This window comes from Belonocnema kinseyi, chromosome 2 (assembly GCF_010883055.1).
Source record: "Belonocnema kinseyi isolate 2016_QV_RU_SX_M_011 chromosome 2, B_treatae_v1, whole genome shotgun sequence".
Taxonomy (NCBI): Eukaryota; Metazoa; Arthropoda; class Insecta; order Hymenoptera; family Cynipidae; genus Belonocnema; species Belonocnema kinseyi.
Window position 1 is genome coordinate 159,091,852 of NC_046658.1, and position 21,919 is coordinate 159,113,770.

General features: G+C 25.7%; 1 protein-coding gene across 5 annotated transcripts in view; it reads left to right on the top strand.

Annotated features, from left to right (window-relative positions):
- LOC117167784 (receptor-type guanylate cyclase Gyc76C-like) overlaps positions 1 to 21,919 on the top strand; it is a 96,066-nt gene that overhangs the window by 60,892 nt on the left and 13,255 nt on the right. For all 5 annotated transcript variants that reach the window (XM_033352962.1, XM_033352966.1, XM_033352963.1 and 2 more), the window contains 3 exons: positions 2,916 to 3,029; positions 9,818 to 10,216; positions 14,838 to 15,178. In XM_033352962.1, the coding sequence (XP_033208853.1) occupies positions 2,916 to 3,029; positions 9,818 to 10,216; positions 14,838 to 15,178 (854 nt within the window). The remainder of the gene's footprint in view (positions 1 to 2,915; positions 3,030 to 9,817; positions 10,217 to 14,837; positions 15,179 to 21,919) is intronic.

Consider the following 21,919-nt stretch of genomic DNA (forward strand, 5'->3'; position numbering starts at 1 on the left):
CCCCCCCCCCCCATATTACTGGATGTAATTTTCAGTTTTCAGAAATGTTTGGATATTTACTACTAGTAGAATTAGACATGACGTATGAGAACTACATTTCAAAAGTTTTTGATCATTACTGTTTAAATTCCAGCATTTTAATATTCTAACTCTTTTAAAATAGAATCTTTTATAAACGGAATGCAACAGTATTTTGGATACAAATTGAAAATTTATAAATTTATACAAAACCAAAAATATCTTTTCTACTATAAAAAATGGCTTAATAACAGAATAATTGTTTTTTTTTCAAAAAAATAATTAAATTTTTAACATAATATCTTAAACTTCAGTTTTAAAAAATAAGGAGAAATAGAATTTCATCCAAACCTTAAAGCCAAAGGATGACTTTTCCCAATTTTTTTAACAATTAAATTTTCAACCAAAGACATAAGCCTTTATTTAAAAAAAATGTTTAACAATGTAGGTGAACTTTTACGCAAGATTATTTTCTAAACAATTAGTTAAACTTTTAACCAAATAGATGACTTTTCAACTCGAAAAATAAATCTTTAAAAAAAATGATTTCTTAACAAGTGATTCAACCAAATCTTTCAAAGAAAATAGCTGAATACTCAAACAAAGAAAAATAATTTTTAACTAAAAAGTAACATTTACTTCAGCAAATATAAGTTTAGTACTAAGACGGATGTAATTTTTAAATAAATAAATAAATTTTTAAAAACAGTTGAATTGTCTGTTAAAGAAGATTGCAGTTGATTTTTCACGATTAAAATATGAATTTTTAAACATGAAATAAGTGTCTACGAAAAAAATTGAATTTTTAATTTAAAAAGATGAATTTCTTAAGAAGGATGAATTTTCACGAAAATTGTTCAAATATCTACCAAAATGTTGTATTTTAGTTAGTTGCATTTTTATCAAAGAAACAGGAAATTTTTGCCAAAAAGAATAATTTTAAAATCAAAAACACAAACTTTGAAAAAATTGCATTTTCAACCGAGCAGTTGCATTTTTATTCAAAAAAGATTAAATTTATTTGAAAACAGGCGAATTTAAATTTAAAAAATCTTCAAAACAAAAAATAGGTAAATTTTCATCAAAAAGAAGATTCTAGTTCACTTTTCAAAACGAAAATTATAATTGTAAACAATAAGTAAATTTTCTACTAAATATCCGAATTTTTTACCAAGAAGTATGAATTTTGAAAAAGATTGTTAAATTTGCAACCTAACAGTTGCAATTATATCCAAGAAAAATAAAAATTCTACTAAAACAGGTGAATTTTCCAATAAAAGACACAAATTTGCAAGAAAAGTGTTTTCCATTAAAAAAGATTTCACCAAAAAATATAAATTTTAAACAAAAGGTTAATGTTGTAAGCAAAGAGTTGAATTTTTAACCAAAAAGACGAATTTTTATCAAAACAGTTCAATTCGCCACCAAAAAGGATATCTTTTTGAGAAAATTGTTAAATTTTCAGACAAATAATAACATTTATAACTAAACAGATAATCTTCAGGAAAAAGTTTTTGCGGATCTATGGCGGGTTTCTTTGAATTAATCTGATCCCTTTCAATTCTTTCGAGTTTTTGAAATTATATGTGTTCTTCTTCATTCTTTTTGAATGATTTTAATGCTTTTAAGCTATTTCGAATTCTTTTCAATGCTTTGAAGTTCTTTGAAGTCCTCTACATTTCCTGATATATCTAAAATCCTCAGAATTATCTGAATTTCCTTATAATTGTGGAATTTTCTGAATTTTCAGACCCTAAAATTAATGAAAATAATTCAGAGAAATTTAGAAGAATTGAAAATATGCTGGGATTTTATAGAATGCAGGAAATTAAGAGCATTTAACGGAGTTCAGGAAAGTCCGAATGCTCAGGGAATCAAGGGATTTCAGGGAATTAAAATAATTCGTGAATTACCAGAAATTCAGAAAAGTTTGGGACTTCCGAGAATTTAAGGAATTCAAGGCATTCACAGAATGCAAGAAATTTAGCAAATTTAAATCATTCAGGGAAATCCGAATATTTAAAGAATTTAGGATATTCAAGAAACTTAAGGATTTGAAACAATTTCGAGAATGTCCAGAATGTTATATAATTCAAGAACTTAGTTATTTTTATGGAATTTAGAGAATTGCGAATATTCCAGTTTTTTTTTAGTGAATTCAGAGAATTTCAGGGATTTTGCAGCATTCAAGAAATTCAGTGAATTTCATAAATAAAGAACATTTTAGAATTTTAATTGATTGAGTGAAATCATGAATTTCAGAGATTTCCAGGAATTCAGATAAATCAAGTATTTCCGGGAGTTCAGATAAATGAAGTGATTCCGGGAATTCAGATAAATCAAGTGATTCCGGGAATTCAGATAAATCAAGTGATTCCGGGAATTCAGATAAATCAAGTAATTCCGGAAATTCGGGGTATCCCAGGAATTGAGGAAATTCATAGAATTCACAGATTTAAGAAAATTCAGATGATTTCAGACTATTCAGTAAATTCATAGAATTCAGGAAATGAAAGGAGTTCAAGGAATTCCGAAAATTAAAGAAATTTAGGATATTGACGGATATCAATCAGTTGAAAAAATGCAGGTGATTACTAGGAATTAAAAAAATTTCAAGACAGGTAAACAATTAAAAAGGATACAATAAATTCGAAAACTTCCAAAGAACTCAAAGGAATTTAATATAAATTGAAAAGAATTCTCAATAATATGTTACCCAAGAGAGTATAAGGAAGTGTATTTTTTTATAGAACCAACCCCAGAATTTGGAGTCTTAGATGTACACTCGGAAAAAGTTTTTTTTAGCCCGGAGTTATAGATTTAAGCATCATATTCTTATTACTAAAGTTGAGATGTTTATTTTTATTACTGATTGATGATAATTTTGTTTTTTATAGTATTTGCATGATCTCAAACAGAAACGGGCTCGTATCATTATTGCTGATGTGAATGACCAAGTTGCTCGGCAAGTTTTGTGTGAAGCGTACAAACTGGAGATGTCTGCCGAACAGGTGATTTATTTCCATTTTTTAAAAATATAGATTTTTAAAATTTTTAATTTATGATTAAAGAAAAAATATAAAATAAGAATGAGAAATTGTAAATTTTCTAGAAAGGACAGTCGTGGAAATATTCTGAAATTTTAAACATTAAAAAACAATAACCTATCTTCATCAGATGTCAAGTAAGAACTTTTTAAATTAACCAGATTTTTCGTTCAAGTGGCTTCCTGCAAAATTGTTTCTGGAACACGTAAAAATAATTTGTAGAAAATTTGAAATTTGCTTTAAAACCACTGAATGATGTTGGGTCTACCAAATGGTTGTTTACATTAAATTAAAATTTATTTAAATCAAGTAAACTATATTTAAACTAACCATTTTCTCAGTTCTCAATAAGTCATAAATCACAATTTTTATGTTAACAATAAATTTTCACGACAAAACGTGTTCAGGCGATTATTACTTTTTTACAATCACTTTACTTCTTCAGAAAAGGTTGACTTATCGTGTGCTATCGTAAATACTGGATATGCAAAATGCATTGCTTTGCGTACGAATATTATCATTTATGAATTATTCATAAATAAAATATGATAGAATATCGTTTGTTGGATTTATTGTCGAAAAGAAAACACATTTTTTTTTATTTGCGTGCTTTTTGAGGTCGTTTTCGACTCTTATAATTTCAAAGTATTAAAAATAAACTATAATGCTAATGTAAACTATTATTTTTCGGTCTATGAATTTTCCAGAATCCTATTTATTTCCCGCAGGCTCAGATAGGATTTTTCTCTTTGAAAAGTCACTTATTTTGATTGAATAATATATATATAATTCTATAATTATACTATAATTATATAATTATAATTATTAAATTATTATAATAAATATGAATAATAATTATTAAGTTTATAATTATACTTCTAATGTAAAATTATTTATTTTTTTGTCGGACATTCAATTATTTTGTTGAAAATTTAACAGTGTTGTAGAAAATTCATAATTTCTTTCCGAAAATTTGTCTTTTTATTTTGAGTAAGGACTTTAACACAAAAAGCTCTGTCATTCAAATTAAAAATTTTTTTTTTACTGAAAAATCTTTTGTTAGTTCAAAATTCAACTTCTTTTGTTGGTTAAAACTACAAATGCTTGATTAGGAATTCGTATTTTTTAATTACCAATTCAACTATTTTGGTAGAAAACTCAAATTTTTGTCATAAGTTAATATTTCCTTAAAAATTCACGTTCTCCGGTTGAAAATTCTACTTTTTCTGGTTTTTAGAACGATTTTCTGTTTGAAAACCCCAGCATTCGAATTTGAAAAAACAATTTTTTTCTTCACTGACAAATTTTCTGAATCAAAAATTAAATTTTTTTCTTTAAAAAATTCTTCTCTTTTGGTAGAAATTTCATCTTTTGTTGGTTAAAAACGCAACCGTTTCGTTAAAAAGTTGTCTTTTTAAGTTAAAACTACATATATTTTGGTAGAAAACTCAATTTTATGATTATAAATCATTTTGATTTTAATTTGTTGCCTATTGGTCCAGACTTAATATTATCTTTGTTATTTATGTATATTTATATATTGTACTTATTTTATTAATATTTATAAAAAATTGATTGAAAAATTTAATCATTCAAATCTTTAAAAAAAAATTCTTTCTTGAATACAAATTTTTTTTAGTGGAAAATTCAACTCTTTTGGTAAAACATTCGTGTTTTTGAATCAAGATTTAGTGGACATTTAATAATTTAGTGGACATTTCATAATTATCGGGATGAAATAAAATTTGTTTCTCAGAAACTAATCTCTTTCGATGGAAGTTTTCGCTATGTTTAATGAAATTCAACTTTTTATGTGAAAATTAACTTTTTTATTAAAAATTAATCCTTTTTAAAAAAAATGTATCTTTTTTATAGAATGTTGTTCATTCGGGCTTTGAATTTCAAGAAATTGATACAAAATTCAACTATTTAGTTGAAAATGCAACCGTTTGATTACAAGTCGAATTATAGGTCTTAATAAATCATTTTTGTTTTTGTTGAAAATCCATAATTTGATTGGAAATTTTTTTTCAGATGAAAATGTCACTATTTTGTTGTTAATTCGTATTTTTTTGTTGAATTAAAAAGCTTTTGTTTTAAAATTAAACTTTTTTTGAATAAATTTTTTATTGATTTTTGATCAAACTGCTTTTTTTGTTTTTTTCCAACAGTTTTCTTTTTTTTTTAATGAACTAGTTGGTTGCAAATGAAGTTTTTTTTAAATTCATTGCTTAGTATTGAAAATTTAACTGTTTTGTAGAAAATTGGTATTTCTTATTAAAAATCAAACTATTTTGGTAGGAAACTGAACTATTTGGTTCAAAATTAATATATTTTTTTAAACTCATACTTTCAGATTAAAAATTCAACTGTTTCGAAAAAAATTCATCTTTGGTTCTTGAAACTTTAACAATTTATTAGAAAATGGAAGTATTTCGTTAAAAATTTTTCAACTTTTTATGTGAAAATTAACTTTTTCTACATTCATGTTATGGCATCCAAAATTTATCTGTTTTATAGAAATCTCACTTTTTGGGCTTTAAATTTCAAGAAATTGGTACGAAATACAATTACTTAGTTGAAAATTCAACTGTTTGTTTACAAGTTGAATTATAGGTATTCTAAAAAATAATTTCTGTTTTCGAGCATTCATAATTTAAGTTAAAAATTGCTTTTTTTGTTAAAAATTCGCATTTTTTCGTTGATTAAAAAGCCTTTGTTGAAAATGCAGCTGTTTGGTTAAATATCAATCCGTTTTTTTATTTAAAATTCAGCTATATTATTGAAAAATTTGTAATTTATAATTAAAATCTTTTCTTGCTGAAACATCAATTATTACTTTTTTTTTAAATTTATCTCGCTAGTAGAAAATTTAATTATTTTGTTCAAAAATAGTATTTTTTGGTTTTATGTTTTGGTTGATGATTCATGTATTATTTTGAGAATTCGTCTTCTCAGATGAGTTCAACTATTTATAATTTGTAATTAAAACCAGTTGAAAGAAGTTTTCTTCGTCTCAAAGAAAGTTTCTCTAATTTCAAATCAATCAATATTAATCCTTGATTCAATTAAAAACTTTATTAACTTATTTTTGACTTAATGAAGTTTTGATTGAATCAAAGAATATTTTGTTTGATCTTTTGTTTAATTCAACATTTTCTGATATAATTCTTTATTTCAAATTATTGATATTTAAATACCAGCATTTTTATTTTGTAATACTTTTAACATAGAATATTTTATAAACGGAATAAAACAGTATTTTATAAACGGAATAAAACAGTATTTTATAAACAAATTAAAATTGTTTAAATTTAATAATTTTTTTTAAACACTTCGATTTTCAAAAAAAATATTTGAATTTTTAACATAATAGTTGAATATTCAACCTAAAAAAACAAATTCCAAACAAGGAAATTTCATAGTTTATATTTCAATCAAAAAGGAATACAACTTATAGAAAAAAAAGGAATTTTAAAATCAACCAGACGAATTTTCAACCAATAGATATTTTTCAATCAAAAAATAAATAGGAGCTTATCGTATTATTGCACCTTCAAGCCAGAAGACAAATTTTCTTTACAAAAATTGAATTTTTAAACCAAATATGACTTTCACCGAAAAATTAATTTTCCACGAAACCGGTGCATTTTTACCTAACAAAAATAAATTTTCAAACTAAAAAAATGGTTATTTTACCAAAAAATTCGAATTTTTAACTAAAAAAGATCAATATTCAAAAAATGGCAAATTTACAATATCTCTTAAAATATTAACTTAAAAAAAAGTATGTTCCACTAAATAGTTAAATTTCTAAATAAAGACGTGAGCCTTCAATCCAAAAATGAAATTTTTAACAATTTGGTTGAACTTTTACCGAAGTAGTTGAATTGTCAATTAAAAAAGATTAATTTTCAACTAAAGAGATGAATTCTCAACTAAAACCACAATTCCTTAATAAAAAATGATTTCTTAACAAAGCGACTTAACTAAATCTTTCACACAAATAAGTTAAATACTCTAGCAAAGAAAAATGATTTTAATAGTTTAATTTTTTGGAGAAAAAGATTTTAGTCGAGTTTTCACGATCAAAATATGAATTTTTAAAGAAGAAATCATTTTCTACGAAAAAAAACAAATTTTCAATCCAAAAAGACAAATTTTTAACGAAAAAGGATGCCTTTAACAAAAAAAATTGTTGCATTTTCTACCATTCAGTTGCATTTTTATCAAAAAACATAAAGTTTCTCTTGAAGCAGAAGAATTGTTAGTTATAAAAAAAGTTCACTTTTATTTCAAAAAATCTCCACTTGACTCAACAAAATCCAAAATTAAATTTTTTAACAAAAGAATAAGTTTCTACGGAAAAATGATTTCGGAACAAAATATTCGAATTATCTACCAAATAGTTGCATAATATCCAAAAAAGATACAATTTTGTACTAAAACCGATGAATTTGTAATTTTAAAAAAATTCTAAATGCTAAGTGAAACTTTTATCTAAAGAAGATCCTGGTTCATTTTTCAACACCAAAATATAAATTTAAAAAAAATGTATATTTTCAAGAAAATGGTTGAATTGTCAAGAAAATTGCAAAATTTTTAACCAAATATTATGACTTTTTGACAAACAATTTAAATTTCCAAGCAAGTTGCATTTTTATCCAAAAAAGACGGCATTTTTTTAAAAGTTTTATTTTTAATTAAATAAAAACAAAAAATTTTTAAAATAGTCGAATTTCCATCAAGAAAATATTTTAAAAGCAGTAAAATTTTAAACCGCAAATTATAACTTTATGAAAATTGTTGAATTTTCAATCAAACAGATGTATTTTCCTCCAAGAAAGATTTAATTTCTGTTATAGCTGGTGAATTTTTAAATCAAAAAGAGAAAATTTCAAAAAAAGAGTTGAATTTTCAACCGAAAAGTTGAATTTTTATTCAAAAAAGATTAAATTCCTTCTAAACAGATAAATTAAACAAAAAAACAGTTAAAATTGTATCCAAAGAAGATTCCAGTTCACTTTCTAACACCAAAATAAGAATTGTACACAATTTGCAACCAAAATGGCTGTCTCTTTAAGAAAATAATTAAATTTTCAACCAAGCAATAAGATTTGTAACTGAAAGAAGAATCTTCAGAAGAAAGCTGTTGCGAATTTTCAAAATTCTATTCTGCAAATATTTCATCTGAAAATTTTTAACTTGTTTTACTATCGAAATTTTAGTCTTAAATTATTCCGATTCGAGATTGTTAAATTCAAAATAAGATCGTTCAATTTTAAACGCTTTGAAATAAAAACTATACACTTTCAACTCTGTTCTAATCAAGTTGTCCATTGATAGAGAATTGTAATCTGAAAATTGTCAGTTTGGAACGGTTTTAATCATATATAATAGAGTCTTAATGCCTTTGGATTTTAAATTATCGAATTTTTAAAATTGTGTTTGTAAACTATTTAATTTTTAACGTTTTGAACTTGTCCTATTTTCGAAATTTTCTGATAATCTTAAATCATTTGAATGCGCGATCCTTATACTTAAAATAAAATTTCTTTCATTTTGTAATCTTTAAATTAAAAATCATACAATTTTAAACATTTAAAAAAAATTGTCCATTTTTCAAAATTTGTACTAAAAGTGTACAATTTTGAACGCTTTTAATTAGAAATAATACCATTTGTAAAACTTGTGTCACAAATCTTTTCTGCAAGAGGCGTTAAGAACGATGCCATCTAACTAAATCCGAATCCCCGTGCAGAAATTGCCCAACTTATTCTCAAGTTTTGATCTGAGCCCGATCGGATTTTCCATATGTGGTCGCAAGGGGGGTGGGGAGCAAATGGTGTGACTCGCGTCAAAACCACGTCGGGTTGGGTTAGGTACATTGCGAGTTCGGAAGGGCAGAATTTTTAGTGAGATTTTAAGATCAAATGTCATACGTTGCGAAATTAGTGACATTTTGGATTTGGGACATCCGACTTCATTTTTTAATCTCAAACTGCACAAAAATCATTTCCATTCCTTAAGTTGTATGTCAACTTTCTATGTATTCACATTACTTAAAAACATTATTTTATACAAAATATATAAATTTCCGGATTTAGATTAAATACTTTTGTTATTTTCTCGAACATAACCTCACTTTTAAAATCTATTTCCACGTCCCCCATGTGCGTTAGTCAAACAAATACATTCCAAAAGAATATTCAAAAGGTTTAAAAATATTTATAATTGAATTTCATTTATGAATGCGTGTATATGTGTAATGGCTATCTACATTTGAACATTGTTTTTTAAAACATAATAGTTCAGTTCGAAATGCAAACTGTTAATGATAAATTTAAGGAATACAAATAGTTTCATAATGTATAATATTGAAAAATTGAAGTTTTGTAAAACAGAAAGTATCAAAAAATACCATTAAAAAAACTTTTTTAATTTTATTAATAATAGTAATAAAAAATTAAAGGTGCCATATCGGGCCCCCATTTTGGATGTCCAGAACTGAGCCCTGTCGGGTAGAGCGTTTCATTTACGGTCTGGCACTAGACAGATTACTCTATCAGGGCCACATTTTTCCCGACCGGGGTCACATTTTTCCTGATCGGGGCCCGACGAGCGCCGCACCAAAAATTCTGCACCGGCCTATGCGTCCAAATTTTCCAGAGGCAGTATGGGACGGGGTCTCCTCATTCTACTTCGTGACTCAAACAAAAATAAACAAAAATCTTGTATTGTTAAAATTACAGGGTTATGTATGGTTTCTTCCTCTTTGGCTGCATCCCGATTGGTATGATGCGGACTTGTACAATAAAAACAGCAGTTCTAAAATTCCCTGCACTAAAGCAGAAATGAAAAAGGCTATTGATGGTCATTTTGCAATTTCTCACGCATATTATGCGCCAGACAATGACTTAATGCAAGAAGGAATTACAGTCAAAGAATGGCGACAAAAGTACGAAGAACGCTGTTCTTCTCTGAATCAACAAGTTTCAGCTTATGCAGGTTACACCTACGATGCAATGTGGACATTAGCATTAGGAATGGATCGGCTACTCCAGGAAAATCAGAGTTATGTCTTTGATCTTCATTCTGATCATACAGCAACCAGACTCACTGACATCATTTCTCAAACCGATTTCTATGGGGTTAGTATACAATAACTTCCCCCACTCCTTTTCCCATCCCTGGAAAGTTACACCCCTGCTATTAAAAAGTGTTAAAAATTATTATTTTATTTTAGAGTTTTGAGTACCTCTTTTGTAGTTTTCGAGGTATTAATAGATTCCCTAGCCTAGAAGTCCCAGTGAACAGAAAAGCTACTATGCGCTCTTTATAGGGTTTTCAGGGTGGTCGCTGAACCGGGAAAACTGAAAAACCGGAAAATTACCGGGAATTTTACAAATTTTTAGAGACAAAAAATCAATCCAACTTTCTACGACTTCAACCGTTTTTTAAACAATTAGTTTGATTGAGATCTTTTTCAATTATGATATTATTCAGTTTATAATCCGTATTTAGGAATTCTTTTACTTTAAAACTTTTTCATTTTTGATGTTCAAGCATATATTTTATTTCGAAGAATTTTAAAATTCAGTTTTAAAAAATTAACAGAAGTAAAATTCAGAATTCAAAATTCAGAAAATTCAAAATTCAGAAACTATATTTTTCATTGATCATATCTGAATGTGAATGAATTAATTATTTTAGAAATTGAATTGTTCTTTAAGATTTAAAAAGTAAATAACCATTTATTTTATAAGACCATGCGGAATCAGTTCACAATTTTAGAATTTCTAGATTGTATTCTTAAAAATTCAATTGTTTTAATTAGAAAGCATTATCAGTTAAACAAATTTAACCGCCCGATTTAAACCTAATAAACTATTTTCAATTTTTAGATATTTTCAAAATAGTATATTTATGATCAATGGCTTTTATTAAATTAAAAATTTCAATTCAGTGTGAAATAATCAATATTTAAAGCCTTGTATTTGAAAATTTTTAATTAAGAAAAAGAACAAACACTTGATATTTAGAAATGTCTGATTTTTCATTTGAAATCAGTAATTATAAATCACATATTCAAAACTAAACAATTGAACCCCTATTATTCTCAGAAAAAATCAAGTATGTTTAAGAAATATTTAGACGTTTTGAAAAAATTGAAAATTTGAAATGGATGCAAGTAATTTAAACGAAGTTTCTATCTGTGTCGACAAAATCCAGCTATTCGTATTAAAATTTCGGTGGAAATAGTGCACAACCTAATACGAAATCAAATATAGATTTTGGAAAATTGCGAAAAAAAATTGAAAAGCTTTTTAGAATTTTGACAGGCGTCAGAAAAGTTAAAAACATTTGCTAGGAAAACTAAAAATGATTTTTTATTTTAATAAACTTATTTTAAGGGAATATTTAAAAAGATTTATAACGATTTACAAAATTTTCAAACATGAATGTGGAAGATTTTAAGCAAATTTCTTCAATTTGGGAGAATTAAACAAAATTAATTTGGAACAATGTAAAACAGCATGTAGATGTTTCAACATTTTGAAATAAAATTTCGAAGAATTTTAAGGTTTTTAAAATATTAAACAGGGATCTTTTAATTTTTTATAAATTTATAGTTGGAACTAAAATTTATCCAGAATAATAATTTTGGTTTGGAACCGGAAATTCTAATTTTGAGTTGAAACGAGAAACTTTCAAATTTTAACTAATTCTAAATTGAAACGGGTATTTATTCAAAAGATTTACAATTTGTCTGGGAACAGGAAATTTTAATATTTAAATAAATTTTGAGCTGAAACAGGAAATTTTCTTTAAATAATGAATTTTATTTCCAAGTTGAAACGGGATATTTTCGAAAGAAATTAAAATTCCGGATTGGAACAAGGAATTTTCAATTTTTAATCAATTTTCAGTTGGAAATGAGATTTTTCTAGGAGAATAACAATTCTGAGTTAAAAATTGAATTTTTAAATAGAATCATAATTTTGAATTGAAACGAGGTATTTTCGATCAGAATATTATTTGATTGCTTGGAATAAAAACTGTTGGTTCTTTTTAATGTGCTATAATTCTTTTAATTTCGACTTGATGGAAAAGTTTCATATAACTTTTCAATTGTAATTTTCAAACTTTTCTTCGAAATTTTAATTTAATTTAAATTTAAAATAAATTAAAATAAATTTAAATTTAATTTAAATTTAAATTAATTTTCAAACAAATTCGGTTTTCTTTAAAAAAAGAAAACTTTAAGTTTAAAAAAATGAGGGGCCCGATATATTTTTCAACAAATTTTTTTGTGAAATAGGCCGAAACTATTTTTAAATAGCATAATACGATGTGGGGGATTCAACTATTCTTTTTAAAATTCAACTTTTTGTGTTAAAATTAACTGTTTCGTTAAAAATTCATATTTTTGCATTCAAGATTCACCTGTTTTATAGAAAACTAGTCTTTTTGGCTTTAAATTTCAACAAATTGGTACAAAATTTAATTATTTATTTGGAAATTCAACTTTTTTGTTACAAGTTGATTTATACATATTCTTAAACAATAATTTTTTTTAAGATTCATAATTTGAATTTCAAATTCATTTTTTTAGTTGAAAATTCAAATATTTCCTTGAAAATTTGTAGTTTTCTTTGAATTAAAAAACTTTTGAAAAATAAAAACAGTTTTTGATTGAAATAATAATTATTACGTTTTTCGTTATGATTTTGACTTGATCAAAAATTTTCATAAAACTTTTCGATTGTAATTCTCAAAGTTTCTAAATTTTAAAAAATTAGTTTTATTTCAAATGAAGAAAATTTGAACTTTTTAAAAATGAGGGGCACGCTATATTTTTCAAAAATATTTTTTGTTAATTAGGCCGAAACTATTTTTAAATAGCATCCGGAATTCTAAAACAATGATAAATCTGTGTCGATCTCTTAAAAAAATTCAGTTTTGCAAAATATGGGTTCTCACGAATCCTAATTAATTTTTGGAGAAAAGGTGCAAGTATTGTTGCATTTTATTTCTATCCAAATCTTCACAAGAGCAGATGCAGTTACGTCGAAAAAAATAATTACATTCCAAGCATTTAACTATTCTTTTTAAAATCCAACTTTTTCAAAATTCAAAATTAATCTGTTTGATAGATTTGTTTTTTGTATCTGTTTTATCTGCTTTTTATATGTTTTTAGTGGTCTTTTTGGCTTTAAATTTCAAGAAATTGGCACAAAATTCAATTATTTCGTGGAAAATTCAACTGTTTGGTTACAAGTTGATTTATAGGTATTCCAAAAAAATCATTTTCTTTTTTTTTTAAGATTCATAATTTGAGTTGAAAATTAATGTTTTTAGTTGAAAATTCAATTATTTTGTTGAAAATTCGCTATTTTTCTTTTAATGAAAAAGCCTTTGTTTCTTTTTAAATAAAATTAATTTTTGATTGAAACATGAACTATTACGTTTGATGTTTTCTTCCTACAGTTTTTTTTTTGTATATTCAACTATTTGGTTGGAAATAAAGTTTGAATTTTGACTTAATCGAAAAGTTTCATATAAATTTTCCATTATAATTCTCAAGTTTTTTAAAATAAAAAAATAGGTTTTCCTAAAAGGAAGAAAATTTGGACTTTAAAAAAAGGGGCCCGCTATAGTTTTAAAAATTTTTTTGTCAAATAGGCAAAAACTATTTTTTAATAACATCCGAAACTCTATAACAATGCTAAATCTGCTCAGATGTCTTAAAAATCTTATTTTTGCAAAATAGGCTGTTGACAAATTCTAATTAATTTTCGGAGAAAGGGCGCACGTCGTGTTAAGGATTTAACTATACTTTTTAAAATTCATCTTTTTCAAAATTCAAAATTGATCTGTTTTATAACTATAACTATTATAACTATAAGGTTTTATGTTTTTTCCAACAGTTTTCTTTTTTTAGAAATTTAACTATTTAGTTAGAAATAAAGTTTGAGTTTTTATTTGATCGAAAAGTTTTATATAAATTTTCTATTGTAATTCTCAAAATTTTTGTAATAAAAAAAATTAGATTTTCTTCAAAAGAAGAAAGTTTGTACTATTCAAAAATGAGGGGCCCGCTATATTTTCCAAAAATATTTTTTGTCAAATAGATAGAAAATATTTTTTGTCAAATAGACAGAAACTATTTTTTAATAGCATCCAGAACTTTAGAACAATGCTGTGTCTGTTCAGATGTCTTACAAAAAATTCAATTTAGCAAAATAAGGGTTTTCACAAATCCTAATTAATTTTTGGAAAAAAGGCGCAAGTAATGTTGCATTTTATTTTTACCCACATTTTTATAAGAGCACTTGAGATTTATGTCGAAAAAAAATAATGACGACATATGAAACTATACATGTATATTAGGGCGTATCAAAAAAGATAAAGTTCTTCACTCGTAGTTCTAATAAGGATAAAAACCATCTGGAAGTCAAAAACGCTCCCATAAAGTTTGTCCGAATTGAGAGAAAAAGTTCTTTGGAGCAAGTGAATTTAAATTGATTTAAAAAATTGACTTTTTGTAAATAAAAAAAATTTTATGTTGGGAAATATTTTTTTCCATGTAAAAAGAAATTTTTGACTTTTCATGCTTCGTTATTATATCTACAATGCGAAAAAAGTAAAAAAAAATTAAACGTTACGGAAATGTTTTGATTCGTAAAAGAAAGTTTTTCTTCCTATTAGAACTACGGATGCAGAACTTAATTTTTTTTTAAACGACCTAAATTTTGAAATAATTTGCAGGTATCTGGTCATATTAAATTTATAGGTGGGCCTTCAAGGTATTCAGTGATAAACGTTGTCCAACGCATAAGCGATGAATTTCACGACGTGGGTAAATTTTACCCAAATGTCACAGAAAAGAGAAATGCGGGTGGTCAACTGATTTTGAATATGTCTGCAATAGTTTGGTTGAGCAAAAGTATGCCTGATGACGGATCTGAGCCGCCGACAAAATGTGTTCTCTCAGGATTTGCTGAACTTTTAGATGTTTCTTGTGAAGGTGCAATTATAACTGCTAATGTTATCGGATTTGGATTCCTTGGAATAATTCTCGTGATTGGCTTTATAATAGTAAAAAGAAAGTGAGTACCAATTTTTTTCCAGAGGAAGATCCGCACTATTGCCTCAATTTCTGCAATGGATAAATCACCCAAAAAACATTGTTTTGCAAGATTATTGCTTTGCAATGTTACTTTGCAATCGGCACTGCAAATTTTGAACAAAAAAATCCACTTTGAAAATAAAAGATACGTTTTTAACCAAGAATGTTAATTTAATAACCAACAGGACCAATTTAAAAAAAAAATTTTTAAAGTTGAAAATAGAAGCGCAACAGATCAACTTTAAAAAACGGAATAGTAAAATTTCCAGTTGAAAAATTAATAGAAAACTATCGAGTTCAACAAAAGAAGATAAATTTTGAAACAATTATTTAAATCTTTAACCACCAAAGATTAATTTCAGAATAAAAATGTTAATTTCTTATCAAAACAGATGAATTTTAAACACTAAACATGATTGTTCATCAGTCCTTCATCCCCCATAATTTTGCATAGGACTTAAAAAATTAAAAGGTCAAATAATCAACAACTAATATTATGTGCTGGTGAATTCTCTTTTGTTAAAGCTCTTTCAGCTTTAAGGAACATATTCTTATCACATTTATCGTGGGAAAAAGAGGTTAAATCAAATTTTCATTTTTAATTTAAAAACAATTGTTTTCTCAAACATTTTGTTTTACCTTTATGTCCAAAAATTGAATTTGTTAATTTTTAATTCCATTTTACATGACTAAAACAAAAACTACGCTTTTCATCAGATTAATAACAAAAATTTTAAGGTGTTTTTCGAATAAACAACTTTAGTCTATGTTTCTCGTAGCCTGTGTCGTTTAACCAAAAATTTTATGTTTTAAAAATGGAACTTTTAATTATTATTATAGTTGTTGATATTGCAATAACAAAAATACACGTTTTTAAATAAATATTTGAAGTTACATTCAAGGATGAAATAGTTAAATTGAATAAAGTAGTCCGATTTTAATGAAAAGCGATACATTTTTAACTTTGAAAATTCATTTAAAATAATCGTACTTTCAGCGGAATTCTTAAATTTTCAACCAAAGAGATGAATTTTCCATCAAATTTCCATCAGATTTTTAAAAATTAATTTGAAGTGAGTTTAAAGCTTTTAAAATATTATAGGATACATTTTTTTAGAATTTCTGAAGATATTTCATGTTATTTGATTAGATTTCCGAGGATTTTAATAATTTCGAGGGATTTTAAAACTCTCAATGCATTTTAATATATTTTGCATGATTTCAGAAAATATTATCATAGATTATCACGAAATTTTATAATATTTTGGTTCATTTCAAAGAAATTATTTATGAGAAGTAAGGCAATTTGTTGGGTTTTAAAGATTTGAAGCGATTTAGAATTCTCTTGAATTGTATTATTTCACTGCAATTTTTTAACTCACTTGTATTTCTTTAAATTTACTATTTTCTACTTATTTCATTGGATTTATTTTTTTCATTAAATTTCTTTTTATTTAATTGATACTGAGGATCAATTAATAAAATGATTAAAAGATTTGAAATATTTTAAAGCATATTTTTTTAATTCCTTGGCATTTTCAAGAGCTTTAAAAAATTGGAAAGGAGTTAAAAGGATTTAAAATAATTTGGATTCTTGTAAAGAATTAAAAGGAAATTTTTGATTGATTTCAGTATATTGATCAGATTTAAATGGATTAGTTGGGATAATAGAAAGTTTCAAGGGCTTTCGAAAGATTTAAACAATTTCAAGGGATTTCCAGTAGTTTTAATAATTTCCTTATTAATTTATACTGAATCCTTTTAAATTCTTTTGAATTCTTTTAAATTTCCACTTAATTCTACCCAATTTAATTAATTTTTCTATGTTTTTAAATTTTGTTTTTAATTTAATTGATTGCTTTTCAAATTCAGGTTGATTTTTTTATGAAATTCCTTTAATTTTTTTCATTTCTTTTAAATTTTTCTAAATTCACTCAAAATTGATTGTAATTAATAAAATTTTTTCGATTTTCAAAATTGCTTCAATTTATTTGAATGCTTTCAAAGGTTATAAGATTGAAAATTTTTCTTGGAAGTCACCCTGAAATATTTTTAATTCTTTGGAATTCTCTTGTATTTTTGTAATTTACTTGAATCCTTTTGAATTTTTCTAAGGTTATTTTAAAGTTACTGAACTCAATTCAGTTTGTTTAAAATTGTTTTCAAAACATTTCATTTTTTAATTCTTTTTCAATTATTAAGAATTTCATTGCATTTGTTATCTTTGTTCTTAAATTTCTGTAAATTCATTCCAGTGTTACGGAACACAGTGGATTTTTTTGTTGAATTAAACATTTGTTTTTCCTTAATTCATTTGATTTCTTTTGAATGTAACTTGAATTTTTCTGAAATCTACTGAATTTAACACGAAGTTGTTAAAATATACTACTATTAACGAAAAATAGTTTAATATTATTTATAAAACAGTCCAATTTAACAAAAATTATGAATTTTTATCCGAATGGTAAAATTTTTTATTTAAAATATAAATTCTAAACCAAAAATAAAGACGTTTTAAAAAAGTAGTTTTACTATTAACCGGTCATTTGATTTTGAACCAAGAAGAGATGATTTTTAAACCTAAAATACAGTTACTGATATTACAGCTAACAAATATTCTAATTTAAAATAAAAAACAATTGCATTTAACCCAGAAAAATGTATTTTCAGCCAAGCAGTTGCATTTTCAACTGAAAAATATGATTTATAGACGTAAAATGTTTTTGTTGATGTTTCAAAAAAAAATATTTCCATTTTAAGTTAGAACAAGTTCATTCAATTGAGATGTGATTTTTCAACCAATTGGGTTAACTTTCTTTAAAAAAGACGAATTATCAGCAAGATGCATCAATTTTAAATTGAACAAAAAATATTAATTTAATAATAAATATTGAATTGTTATTTATTAATCCAAATTTTAAGGAAGTTTTATTTAATTCACAGGTTTTTCTAAAAAATCTAAGACAAATTCAATTAATTAAAATAATTATTTATAAGTTGCAAAAAAATTTTAATTGATTTTAAAATAAAAGTTTTATTTTAAAAGGTTAATTTTATGTTTTTTTAATTGTCAAATTATGTCGTAAAAGAATCTGAAAGATTTTAAAACGATTTTCTCGGAGTTAAATTTTGTTAATTTGTACAATTTTCAGTGGTTCTGGAAATAATAGAAAATAATTTAAATCTTGTGAAGATTTAGAAAATTGTTTGACGACATGTACATTTTTGAAGATTTTAAACACAAAATTAGAAGCTTTTCAAGAATTTAAAAAATTTTTAAAAGAACAATAAAATTGTGTCAGGATTCCTTATTAAATTTCAAATGATTTTTTTTATTTTGAAAAAAAGAATCTTAGAAGAGAATTAAATCATAATGAGAAAATTACAAAATGTTCTATCATGCTTAATAAGTATTTTGAAGTATTCATACAATTCAAAGTTAATTTGAAACTTTAAAAAATGGCATGTTTTTTTAAAATGTAGATTGTTGAAGTTTTTTTTTAAGCTGAATTAAAATTACGAAAGATTTTAAGAGAATGAAAACATTTACTTTATATTCACAAATAAATTTGTCATGATTTTTTATTTTGAAAAACTATCCGGAGGATAATATTCTAAAAGATTTCAAAGTGTTTCAAAAAATTAAAAAAAAAAAGAATCTGAATGATTTTAAGGCACTTTTTTTGTCTTTATAAAATATAAGCAGAAATTTGAGAAATTTTAAAAGACATTTAAAAAGTTTAGAAGTCTTAAAAAGTTTCTCGAAAAATTGTTAACTTGGAATAGACAAAAATTTGAAGAAAAATGTAGATTTTTTACAAAGAAAAAAAAGAAGCTTTTTAAAAATTTGGAAAGTTTTTGAGAGAATCAAAATTTTTTTCTTAAATGTTAGAATAATTTAGTTGGTAGTGAAATTTTAGGGGATTTTTTATTTATTTTGCAGAATTCTTTTAAAAATTGCAGTTTAGAAAATTTTCAAGTTGAAACAAATTTTCTTTCGTCATAATTATTTCCATAGATTTCAGCTTAAGATTGAAGACGAAAGGGAAATTTTCATTATACTTGTTTTCAAATTAAACATAAACTGAAGTTATTTCAAGCTAAAAAATAAACGCTGTTAAAAATGATTAATAAAATCAAGGAAAATATTTTATTGTTAATCATAACAATTTTTGGAAAAGAACTCTAGGTCAACTTTTAAAATAAATATCTGACTACTTTCATTGTTTATTGAACAATATTTTTAGGATTAGCTATATTTTTCTCTCTTACTACAGATAAAAATTGCAATTATTATTTAATCCCAATGCTGTAGAGATTTTTTTGATCCTTAAAAGTTTCTCCACAAATCTGATTGGTACTTTTTGTTTTTAAAATTTATTTAGGGATTATAAATTCGTTATTTCTGTAAACAATAGTTTTTCCTAAATAAAATTTTTTAAATAAAAAACTACCAGTGATATTTGCAGAGGATCTTTTAAAGGATGAAATAATCGTCAAAGCATTAGTATTAAATAAGAATTGCAACTTTTACACAAAAAAATGATTTCGCATAAATAATTATTTATTGTGGTTAGGAGAAATGCATTGAGATTTACAGTGAAGTTTACGTTTTTCGCTAATTATTTTTTATTTTAAAGATAATAAAAACTCTCTAAGATTATTATCTTTCACTCAGAACTATCAGAAAATTATTTCTATTTGAAAAACATTTTTTTTACCGCCACACAGCGACCATCAACCCTCATGACAAATATTTTCTACAGGCCTCCAGAAAAGTGGCATGAGGCTGCATGACAGGTAGAGTTCTTAAATTCCCGAAAATTTAAGTTCAGGTTATATAACTGAGAATATGAGAGAATTTTTGAGAATTTTAAAGAATTTAACAGAATTTAAGAATTTATAATTCTTAACAATGTTTTTATTGTTCACGTTATGTCATCGGTTGAATATAAATTTTTTTCCAACTTTTAGGAATATTCAGGAATTTAAAATATACAAAACAGTAGCTAATTAGTTAACCCAGATAACAGTTTTTTTGCGCACATTTCGCGCACGTCCATGCACGCAAGAAATTGTTGCAAGAATGCACACATTTTTTTAAACATAAAATTAAAAGAAGGTAAAAAAATAACATTAGAACAGGACGTAACAAGTTCATTTAAAAGCATATAAGAACTTATTAATAACTAAATAAAATGTATTGAATCAAAACACAAAAAAAAATTTTCAACCAAATAGTTTAACTTTAAACAGAAAAAGCAAAATTTACAATAAAGATGGAATAGTTACAGTTTCAGCAAAAAAATTAATTTTTCGCTAAGAATAAAAAATGAATTTTTAGCAAACAGTTAAAATTTTAGTCAAAATAATGAATATTTAATTATTCATTTTGTAATTAGTATTTATTTAATGACAGAATTCTTTTTAATACAGATTTTGAATTTAGCACCAACCGCGGACAAGGTACGTGCGACCATGGCAAAGGCACAGTAGCTTATGGCGGCCACATTCCCTGGCGGACCGAAGGAACTGAATAGAGCCTCTAGAAAGTCCCCATTCGGTTCCTTTTTAAGAAACTAAAAAAAAAACAGCAAAATCAATTTTTATATTCTTGAAATTCGGATTCTACGTTAAAATTTGCATTAGAAACTCACGGAGTAATCGCAATACTTTTTCTTGCAGCGTTAAGAACTTTAAAAAATAAAATACCTGTCATTCACATGGGCCGAAGGCGCCTTCAAGTGCATCTTCTTTTAGTAGCAGTTAATAAGCGTTTCGTCGGTAAATTTAAGAATTTTTTCTGGATGCTAGCGCCACGCAGTGGAAACCTCAGGCAACAACGCTGCGATGCAAGTCAGAGATAACTTCATTTTTAAACTTCGCGCGCAACATTCTACTTGAGCTGTTATGGATGTGCTTGAAGTCACTTTCAGCGGAAGTCAATGACATTATTTTACATTTTTAACGCTGCAATAAAAAGTATTGCGATTACTCCGTGAGTTTCTAATAGAAAATTTAACCTAGAATCCGAATTTCAACAGTTTAAAAGTTGATGTTGCTGTTTTTTGGATTTTTTAAAAAAGGAACCGAATGGGGACCCAATGGGGTCTTTAGGGGTACTTTTTATGGGCTCCATTCGGTTCCTCCGGTCCGCCAGGGTTGCCATCACTGGCGGATTTTATAGTGTTTGTTCTCTAAAGTCTAACGAATCTTAAAGTAGTTGCATATTCGACGAATGTTTAAATATTGATCTTGCATTCTTCACAAGAATATTAAATAGGTTAGTATCCTCAGCGCGTGCAAAGAGGGCCCTAAAATTGTTTATTCGTAAAGACATCGTCAGATTATGCGACTTATTTACGATATTGTAAATACACCTTAACGACATGGACATAGGATGTCCTAAAGTTATCGTAAAGATGTCGTGAAGGCGTCGCCAGATTTTGTACCCACTGGGAAGTAAGACAGTACAAACCTAGTGGACACAAAATTTGGCGACGTCTTTACGACATCGTGACATCTTTACGACAACTTTACGACATCCTATGTCCATGTCGTTTCGGTGTCTTTGCGATATCGTAAAGACATCGTCAGATTATGCGACTTATTTACGATATTCTAAATACACCTTAACGACATGGACATAGGATGTCCTAAAGTTGTCGTAAAGATGTCGTAAAGACGTCGCCAAATTTTGTGCCTAATGGGAATATCCGCT